Source organism: Plectropomus leopardus, chromosome 15, assembly GCF_026936395.1.
Source record: "Plectropomus leopardus strain MGB_pleo_1.0 chromosome 15, ASM2693639v1, whole genome shotgun sequence".
NCBI classification, from domain to species: Eukaryota; Metazoa; Chordata; class Actinopteri; order Perciformes; family Serranidae; genus Plectropomus; species Plectropomus leopardus.
The window spans coordinates 29,776,929-29,787,698 of NC_142190.1; the positions used below are offsets into that span (position 1 = coordinate 29,776,929).

Here is a 10,770-nt window from a genome sequence, read left to right on the forward strand (position 1 = left end):
GCCCTTATCAAGTGGGTTTCAATTTAATATTCAACATGCAGAGTCTTATTTTGGGGGTTTAGGATATGTTGGAGTCTTAATATTAGGTTTGCTGAAATGTGTGGACCTAAATGCAGACACAGTGGCATAATCGAAACAAAAAGCGAGCTGATGAGTCCAAGCATCTAAGTAGTCCAACAAACAGCAGGCAACAAAAGATCGATAATCCAAAAGAAAGAAACTAAACTAAGAACTAACCATAAAGAAATTATAAACCAGAGATAGGAACAAAGATGGAACACAAGGAGCAAAACAGAGCAAACACAGGACCGGAGAGCACAACAGGCAAACCAACAGAGTGAAGGGACTTAAATCCAGCAGGTGTGATCAAGACTAATCAGGTACAGGTGAAACTAATCAGGACCATCAAAAGAGGAGGGAAAACACACAATAGGGAGGAAGTGGAAAGGCAGACATTAGGATGCAAACATGAGGATGCAAAGTGCAAAATAAAACAGGAAATAAAACACAACACCAACACATAACACCCAAACCATGACACTAAAAGTTATGCTGTTGCATAAAGGCAAAACCTTTGAAAATAATCTCTAAAAAATGCAGTTTCGCATAAGCCAAAAGGTGATTTCAGCTCCTTTCTTGTGACTGAAAGTGTTCTCAAGACCTCAAAATGACTCAGCTTAATTCATGATGATTTTTTTGTGACAGATAATTATAACTGTCAATAGCCTGCTCTCTTAAAAGTTGTGACATCTGTGAAGTCTGATTGTGTGAATAAACTGGATATATTCAAGTTATTATCTTGGAAAAGGAGTCGTGCTCACTAACAGATTTTTTTATTAAATTGCTGCCAAAATTTGAGAGAAATACATCTATTGAGTGCATAAAAAAGATTTAAGATTTAAACTTAAAGCTGTGAAAAATGGCAGCAAAAACAAAAGCATTTTATTTAAGTTTTTGTTCAGCGCACATGTTAAAATAAGGAACAGTACCCATAGACAAAAGAGAAAAATAAATATATGGGCTATTAAACAATAACAAATTTCAAAATAACTTTTGATACTGATACTATTTTATTTTAAAAGTAAACAGTGCAAGACAAAAATAAAAGAAACACTAAAAAATTAATCAAAGGGGTACAAATATAGATGGCCTGAGTGTTACACTGTTGAATAAAAATTCAAAAATTCATTTAAACTAGCAAATTTTATTTTCAGTGATGGAACAGCTACAACACAGTGTATCTGAGAGTCAGAATGCTCCGTCCATGTAGTATGCAGGGCTCGAGTACAGCAGATAGGGGTTGAGTTTATGCTCTGCTGAGGTAAAGCTGCTGTTCTCGTGGGCCTGGCGGCGGTAGTACCTGCGGAGGGCGGGACTGCCGGGGTGGCACTGCCTCACATGCAGGAAGTACTCATCAGGACGGCTTGATGTGTACCCACAATCCTCACACACAAAGATCTTGGAGCGTCTCTGGCGGTAGGCGTACTGCTGGTGAACGCCGTGGATCTTCCTCATGTGGGACTCCAGAGAGCAGCGCTGTGTGAAGGCTTTCTCACACAGCTCACACTTGTAGGGACGGATACCTGCAGCAGAGGGAGACAGAAGACAGACTTTAGGTTTCCCTGTCCATGATTGTGTGGAGGATTTATGCAATCAGATTGGCAATGGAAGAAATTCCAAATCTTGCAACCAAGGCTCTCATAGGAAGACATCTAAAAGCACGAATAATCAACAAATTTACACACGGAGACAAAAGACAAAAAAAAAGCCTGAAAATGATAATGAAAACATAATTTTGAATCAATTCAATCAACATTCATCGTAACATTTTATAGTCTCACAGCAGATTTGTTTACGGAGGGTTTTCTTTATCAGTTCTTGGTTTTACCTCTGATTTTAGGCTTTGGACTCTTTTGAGCTCGAAGCAGTTGTAGAATGTTATCACTTATTTTAATACCACACGTAACTAAAATTTTAAGGACACTTCACTTTTACTCAGCTGTGGTTCAAATGAATTTACAGTGTTAACATTCATAATGAACACATTCAAAAAGGGTTTTTTCCTTATCTTGTCAGGTAAAGCATCTTTGAAAAGCATTAATCGCTGCATTATTAAAGAGACAAAGTCAAAATCGAGTATATGTGTGCGTCGTGTTTGATCAGTGTGCTGAACTGTGGCCTAACTGTTACAAGGATAGTCAGTGGTACTTGTGTATGTGTACTTGTTTATGTTTATCTGGAATTTTCTGTCTCAGTAATTATGTACTCTGTCTGTTCGATGCATGCTTCCTTGTGTGCAGTGATATGGGTGGTGGTTGTAGTTCGGTAGAAAGAAAATAGTTCCTACATGAAACTATTCATAACAAAGTTTGTGGATTATCTTGAGTAACCTGGTGATGATTTCTAGAGAATGACATTGCTACTGAGGTTGGTTTTTTTGGGGTGTTTTGAGCACCACAAGCCATCTAATTCCATTACATTCAACAAAAGACAGATATTTCCACAGCGTGTTCTGTATATCTCAAACCAAAACAATCTAGATTGATAAATAGCACTACAAAATAGCACTACCAACACGTTCTCATTCCAACTCGTCACATGGTGCCACTTTGTTAGTGACCTACTACGTGTACTTATGACGTTTCAGGTATCCTTCTGTGTCAGCTGTTTACACTCCAGGATGCTGTTACGGTGACGTCAAAACAAATGCACACTGTGGCATGACTTCATGGTTGGATGATGCAGCCTGTTACCGTGATGTCACAAAATGCACATGTGGTGGGATGAAGCAGCATGGTCCTTATGTTTACACAACAGTGCAGACTTTCACAATGGTTAGGATTAGGTGATAAAGTTACGGCTGGTTAGGTTTAGGCAAAAGCAGCACATGGTAGGGTGTAGAAAAAAAAAAAAGCACATATCCTCAACGGAAGTGAACGCCAAACTCTGCTGTCCTTCAGCGTTTCATGCGCACGCAACCTGTTCCATCCGCCAACATTCTAAAGTGACACCACACGTGCGCGTTGCATGTGGACGCACCCGGTGCCTTCCGGCCGTCCCTCAGTGTATAATAATTGCAGCAATTCTATGCAAACGCCCTCTCATCTGATCGGTCCAGCCGCATTCTGGTTGGATGCGGAAGGTGGCTTCTGGCATCACGCTCGTATACCACAAAGCACTAACAGAGCGGTGCTATTTGACGAGTTCGGAGTGAGAACAGGCTGGCACTACATGCAAGAGGTTCTAATATTTAAGGCATTTGCTGAAGAAGCCTATCAACTCCAGCACTAATAATTCCATTCCATTGTGTGTGTGTGTGTGTGTGTGTGTGCAAAGTTCATCCCTGACCTGTGTGTGTTCGCATATGCCTCTTAAGGTCGAAGGTATCATTAAATCCTTTGCCACAAAATCGACATGGATGGCGCTTCACCAGGCTGTGGCACTTGAGGTGTCGAGTCAGCATCCGCTGCAGAGGGAAGATCTTGTGGCACACTGAGCACACAAAGTCCCCTGAGCCGGGGGACACACGGGGACGAGGCTGGGAGAAAGAGAAAAACACTCACTGAATGAAAATATGGATAAAAGCTTCAGGAACAATTTATAATCTAAACAGCTTTTTAAGTGAGCCAAGCATTCAAACCTGGTGTACATGTTAAATGATGTTTGATGGATCATCAGGCCCTGCATCAGGTAGGCTGTGCCATCATAAATCTACTGAGTCCTCTGACAGGAAACTAACTCTGACCTGATATTTTTTTGCTGTCTTAAAATTCTAGCTGCTAGACACAGCCATAGAGATGCATATTTCAGCTTAGGCTAGGCCCCACTGATAGGCACTTTCATCTGATTGGCAAGGCCATTTTTTCCTCCAAAATTAGCATGTGTATGCAGGTTTTTTAAAATGGGAAAAAAAATTTCCAGCACTGCTAACGGAAACCATTTGGAGCTGATAAATATCTCCTGCAGAGTCATTTGTCCTGGAGTGAATGGCAACTTTCCCATTAAATGACAAAGCTTGGTGGTAGCTGGCTTTTTGTGCAGTGGGAAAGGGGCTTTAGTAATCAAGCCATCACCCTTGCTTATCTAGCTCAACTTAGAAATAGTACACCACATAGGTTCTAGTTATATTAGAAACCCTTTATACAATATTCTTTGCTCCAGTGCAGATTTATAGCATCCTTGAATCAAATTCTCATACAAGCAAAGAGCAGATAATTGGCTCCATGAGCCAGACTCATATCTAAATTATATTCGTTTAGGCTAAACGTCATTGGTTGGACCAACTGGCTTGATATGGTAGGCAACCACCAGCACTGTATACTCACTGGAATGAGACCCCTCTAGTCGCTAGACCACTTTTCCGCTGACTGAATGATAATGCCTCAGCAAAAAAAAGCCACCCCCTGCAAGTTCCTTTTTATGTTTATTTTTGTCTAAGGCTTTCCAGTTTCCTTAAAGTTGCCCATGGAGCTTTGAGGTCATTCTACAGCACATTGCTGACCTATTTCTCACTATATCTTCCACTGCCTCCAAAGCTCCCTTTACTCTACAACCAATCTATCAATCCCCCATTACCTATTTGACTTCACCTGCTCCAAAACTACCTTTTGCATACTCTCACAAAACCTACACCCTTCTATGCCATCTTCTCTTGCTTATTTTAAACTCCGCACATGAATTAACAGCTGCCCATATACCCTGTATGGTAGTCCTAGGCCATTATACTTTGAGTTATGCTCATCTCTCCTCTCTTTCCATGGCTCAACCATTCTCCTGCCACTCAGTGCGACTTTCTGCAGGCATCCTTTATTGGCAGGGGATGCTGATATCCTGTGAAGTACTTATCGCTGGAATTCACACACGCAAAGTGTTTAAAACATCCATTCACGTACACTGGAAATGTGTGTGCCGATGTTAACATGAAGCAGATCATCTAATCTTGGTTACAGAAAATATTATTGAGATGGCAAAAAGTAAGTTAGAGATTTCTTTGCTTGGACCGACAATGAGGCGGAGCTGCTACTGAAAGTAACACAAGACTGTAAGGTGGTCAACAGCAGTGGAAAACTTCCTGGAGTCATTGCAAAGCAAATATAGCAACATACTGTATTAAAGCAGCATCGACAGGATTATAAATGGCCGAAGAAAGCCATGACAATGGGAAAGAAGCACCAACATGAGAAGGATAAAAACACAACAGGTATGTTGAGCTATAATATTTTGACCAGCTGTGAATCATAAGACCATTCCTTAGGTGAATGTGGGCGTCTGCATCATTGATTTCAAAAGTCTCTATTTCCACCAGCCAGATTAAAATGCACCCCGAGTGTACAAACTAAAAATGAGGCAGCAGCATTTTCAGATGTCACCGTTTTAGTGGTTCCAAACGCCAGAGTAGTATGGAAACTAGGCATAAAACAAAAGTATCTTAGTGTGGACATGCTCCCCATTGTCGTCGTAAATTCTGAATTCCTGTTTTTGCAGACTCTTGGGATTTGCTCTTTTCTTAATTGTAGTGGCAAATGGTGCTAAGCAGCTGCCTACATTGCATACATTCAGTCCATGTTTTCCACTCCAGTCCATTTCCTACAGGCAGATGTCTTTCAAGTTCTCCTATTTATAGCAGCTACTTACTATTGCTAGCTAATGTGTGATAGTTATCAACACATAGTAAAAAAGTTCCAAAAGTTGGACCTGCATTATTACGGAAGCCATTACATTTGGTCACATTGTAGAGGTGACACTATACTCGACAAGAAATATCTGACCTTACCTTGGCTCTGCTTACCAGTGCCAGTGGACTGGGATGGTAGAAGGAGCCTCGTAGCATGAGTGTGGACCAGTCCGGTCTGGCGTCAGCTACTGGTCTTTGAGATCCTGCCAAAGGTACAGGCACTCTGAGTCCAGCTGCTGTAACACATCCTAAGGCTACTGACTGAGGCACAGCTGCAGGCTGCTGGGCGTCACGACTGCAGGATATTTGCTCCACAGCAAATTCACTCACTAAAATGGGATAAAATGGTTTGCAACGAGGTCAAATTACATACAAACGATACAGCTTAACAGGACTAAACTAACTTAGATGCTATTGCTTATTTTTGATGGCTAAAAAGTCAATTAAATTCTTACCGATTGTATTGTCGTCTTGCCACTGGAGCTGCTCTGTCTCCTTCCATTGCCATGCTCCACATGCCCCACGTTTCTTCTTCACAAGGAAAGACCTCGGCATCCTTTGAATTCTCTCTGTCTTAATCCTCTTTTTCTTCTGTTGATCTTTTATTTCACTCTCAGCCTCTGATCCTTTGCACTCTTACTGCTTTTAGTTTTACAGTCAACCTATCACCTTACTTTTAATCCTTCCACGAAACCCTCATCAATGGACAACCTGCAGGTACACTATCCCAGCAAAATCACTGCACTCATTTCCATAGCACTATCTGGAGAGAGTGGTGCTCTATGATGGGGAGTTGGAGGCTCAGTGATTTGACTGGAGTACACCTGCATTGACTGTCCGTGTACACCATTTTAACTGGTCCTCCACCGGTTTTGCATGTCAGGTAGTGAGAATCCGGGGAGCTTCACATTCAAGTGGCCCTTGGCATGCAAATTTTTGCCCCGGACCAAGCCCTGGCCCCAGACAAAGGGCGAAGTCTGAGTAACAGGAGCAAGTACAGAGGAGCCACAGCCTTAACTGCTAGGTAAATCAGCCCTTTCTCTTTTTTTAGCCTCTTTCTGTTGCAATTGTTTGGTGGGATTATAAATGTACACAAAAGCCATTCAGAAACTTGCTGTCTGTTGACAGTTCTTTACATGACTGCACATACATCGTGGTACTCTTTTTTTCCACTGATGAATTGTTTATTAAAATGACGCAAAAAAAACTGTAAATCACCAAGAACATAGGGAACTCCACACAGGAGTCAGCAATACATTAGACAATAAATAGTAAATAATAATAATAATAAATAAATTTCATAAGATAAAAAAAGTCTAGACATGCTATAGGGGTAAGCAGCAGCCTCAGCAGTGCTGAACCTGTCACATTTGGCACCCTTGACAAGCCCCCGCACTCCTATGTCCACTGAGAACTTTTACAAAGGAACAATAATAAAGTGAACTGCAGCATCTCGTTTAGTAGTCTGCACAGTCAGTGCACGCTTAAAAGGAAAACCGCGTGCGCCTCATTTCACTGGACTCTGCATGGCAAATACAAATGCTGCTAGAGACTAAACCCCATCATGCAAATAGCAATAGAGGTCACTCCAAGAACATTAGGAGGATCAGACAAACTGTAGCACAGTTTAAACACACTTCAACCCCACCTTAATGCTACAGCCAGCCAGTGTGTCCCACAATTCACCAGTGCCATTCACAATGCTGTCAATGTTGGCCCGATGAGGAAGAAAAAAAACAGCTACACACAGTTCACAGCATTTGGGTTTGACGACACATTATCACAAGATATGATTCATAATATTCATTTGTTTGGGTGCTTAGTGTAAATGTCTTCAGACAGAATAAATAAATGTGCCTATTGATAATAAATAGATAGATATTAAACATGTAAAACAAACAAGCAAACAAACAGAAAAAGCTAAAAAAAAAAAAAAAATTAAATATGGATAATTATATAAAAGTCTCCCTTAATTAATTCAACTAAGCAACAAGAAATTGCATCTTACATGTTCAAAGGGGAGTAGAAGGAAGTATAATCTAATTATTTCCTACCCCTTCTAAGCTAACCAGTTAATCATTTTGTGAACTTTTTTTCTAACATAATCTCTTAATACTCAGTGATGATATGAAATATTATCATTTCCTAAAATGCCTGCTGAGACTGTTGACTGTACTGTGTGCTGCTGCCCTATCTGGAGCTGCGCTCTAACTGTATGCAAAGCACCAGCCTGCGTGCAGCAGCATGGAAATGAAATGGTAAAAAGGCAGCTTCACTTTTCTTTGTGCCTGGAGTTTTACCACTGGACATGATGAGCTAAGTTGACTTTAAAAAGGCAGAAGTACTATATCTAAAGAGAGGAGGCTGTCTTTATAATAAAATCACTTCATGATTACATTGACAGTCACCACTTTTAGTCTCCGAAATGCTGACTGAACTTTATTTAACATATTTGCACGATTCAAAATGAGCTTGACTGTCAGGCCGTTGTACCTGACAGTCGTGAGAAGTTTTTGTAGCTGTGTTTATGACGCAGGAGGCCATGTTTAACTGTCACTGTGTTCATGGTCAGCCACACCCTTGTTGCCTCTTTTCAGTTAGAAAAGAGGTTTGTGTGAGTTCAGTCACAGCTGCTCTTCTTTATTTATCGTGTCTGTATTCTTTGACATAAGATTAAAAGATGCATGTCAGTAAAGCACATTTTGAGGCTATGTTGTGAGACTCTATTTGTCAGCAGCTGTATTAAGTTGAAAATGAAGCGTAGAACCTTAAAGTTGATTCAGAACATAAGAAAGGTTCTTTGAAATCAGGCTTTTGTTTAATCTTTAATTTACTTTATCTATCATTTAAATCATCCATATTTATTAGTATTTTGGGGAATTAGGTTTCCCACTGAGTCTAACCTCAGTCCTTAAACATAAACCTTTATCCCAAGGAACTGAGCTGATAAAAAATTTAGACTCACAAGTCAAAGGATAGTGTTAGGTCATGGGTGAAATCACGAAACCAAGTAACTTTATGCAAGAGACTTGCAAATGTGGTTGTGTTCATATCGTCAAATGTACTTTACTCAGTGATGATAATCTATAACAGAGTGGCACCTCGCAGTCTCTGTCATAGCACCATCAGCTAGCACTTCACTTCCTCCTGTAGTGCTTTGGTGGCAATGAAAGAAGAACTGCGAACTTCATTATTTGTGCTTCAAAGAGACTGAATAAATATTAGTTTAAGCCCCTGGGCCAATGCTGCTGCTTGTTTTCGTAAAAGTTTTTGACAGCAATATTTTGCACATTATTTAAGACATTATATATCATAAGATGGATGTGTTGTGTTGTGTGTGTTTGTTTTAATATAATCTCCATAGTGTAAAAGAGAAATTTGTTGCCTTCTATAGGACAGAAAGGTTCCCTTTGCAAAAAAAGAGGTATCTGAACTCTCACATTATACCAGTTATGAACTGTCATAGGTGTATCTTTGGTGTTGTAACATGTAACTTTGCTTCTGTGTGTGTGTGTATGTGTGTCTGTGTGTGTGTGTGTGCACATGCAGCTGAGATGTTATGGTTTTGTGGGGGCAAACACTAAATCTGTGGGGGATGCAAGTGATTGACACTCAGCCCCAAGCCCAACAGTTCCTACTGATCAATTAATAACTATCATAATAATCTGCTGGAATAAGTTAAATACATTTTTTAATTTAAATAAATTTTATTTTTTTTATTTTTAAATTTTTTGTAACGTCATTTAAAATATAAAATCATCATGGACATTTTCCCCCTTTTTGGATAATTTTCCAATAATCCTCACCTTTATTTTATGATTCAATGTTAACAGTGGTGAAAACATACAGCAGGTCTGTGATGGAGAAAACAAAAATGAAACCAACGATATCGTGCATTAAGCAATATGTCTGTATTTAAAATGCACATTTCATGTTATTTCTAATCAATACATACTCAGACGAACTCATTTCTTAAAATGTAGTCTGTAATTTTCTTGTAATAAGTGCCAAGTTACTTTCAAGAAAACTTGAAAGGAATTCTTTAGAAAAATTATAAACCTAAAATAATGTGTCACCTTACTGATGACTTAGTCAAAACATCAGTATATAAAATATACAATATAAAAAAAAGCACCCAATGCAAAAGGTTAAAACTGTCATTCTTTAATTTATGTTCCTGTTTTATAGTGCTGCCTCATTAAAAATGTATGACACATCAAAACAGATTGTTGTGCATTTCAAAATGTTGACTGCACCAGCATTAGTCCACACATGTCGCAACAATCAGAAAAATAAGAGACAAAGATGTGACAGGAAAGTGACACGTTTTTTTAAAGGGCCAATATCAGCCACTAAAACAACAAAACGGATTTCCTAAAACTGAGTTATGGCTTTTGGTTTTGGTGTGACACAACAAGATTTTAAGTGGCCCCTTTCTCAAAAAAATAGATGGCTGCCACTGTTCTTTTGCCTCCAGGCCTGATGCTGATACTACGCAGCCTTAATTCATCTAACTGAAGCAAGACACGGGGACTTCAGTTGGGTGTTGAAAAGTGTCAGTGTTGCTGCTACCATTTGAATAGTTTGGCAGTTTCCTCTTTTTAGTATGACTCGCAACATTTTGATGTGGCTTTCATTACCCTTCAGCTCCCCTTTAATCCCACTGATGCAGAATGTCAGTGCAAAGTAACATTACTAAGTTAAACATGACCTTATACTGCTGTTGGACTGATGATAGAAATAATATAGTTATTTACAGTAATAACTGTTTATTTTGAAATACAAAAACACACGAAAAGTTACACTGAACCACCGCAAGTGACACCTCCAACTCTATCTGAACTAGTCTAAATAATGATGTGAGTAGGGCTTGTGACTTGTCTTGTAGTCCTTCATGCCCCGATACACACTAACACACACACACACACACACACACACACACACACACACACACACTGACTTACAGAAGGGCACCACTTGTACTAAAAACTACACCCCCCCCCCACTCACCCCAAAAGCCAAACTGTATGAAGGTCAGGAAGAAAGCAGACAGAAATCAGAGTTACACACAGAGAGATAGCAAAACGGTGAGGTGT

At 39.7% G+C, this 10,770-nt stretch overlaps 1 protein-coding gene across 2 annotated transcripts; it reads right to left on the reverse strand.

Annotated features, from left to right (window-relative positions):
* Window positions 1-927: 927 nt before the first annotated feature.
* On the reverse strand, window positions 928-10,595 carry LOC121953053 (putative transcription factor ovo-like protein 3). Of its 2 annotated transcripts, none has more exons than XM_088088902.1 (4): window positions 6,130-10,595; window positions 5,789-6,003; window positions 3,349-3,538; window positions 928-1,583 (listed from the first exon to the last, which is right to left on the reverse strand). In XM_088088902.1, exons 1-4 carry the CDS (start codon window positions 6,227-6,229, stop codon window positions 1,249-1,251), a joined length of 840 nt encoding a protein of 279 aa, XP_087945028.1. In that variant the 5' UTR covers window positions 6,230-10,595; the 3' UTR covers window positions 928-1,248. The 2 variants fall into 2 exon arrangements, with proteins under 2 accessions (XP_087945028.1, XP_042355915.2); XM_042499981.2 differs by having other exon boundaries at window positions 5,774-6,003.
* Between the last annotated feature and the right edge of the window lie 175 nt (window positions 10,596-10,770).

Coding starts and splice junctions, on each gene's coding strand:
- LOC121953053 (XM_042499981.2), bottom strand. CDS start 6,229: ATGCCGAGGTCTTTCCTTGTGAAGAAGAAACGTGGGGCATGTGGAGCA. Junction 6,004..6,129: donor GCAAGACGACAATACAATCG/GTAAGAATTTAA, acceptor ATCCCATTTTAG/TGAGTGAATTTGCTGTGGAG. Junction 3,539..5,773: donor CACTGGTAAGCAGAGCCAAG/GTAAGGTCAGAT, acceptor TCTTTCTCCCAG/CCTCGTCCCCGTGTGTCCCC.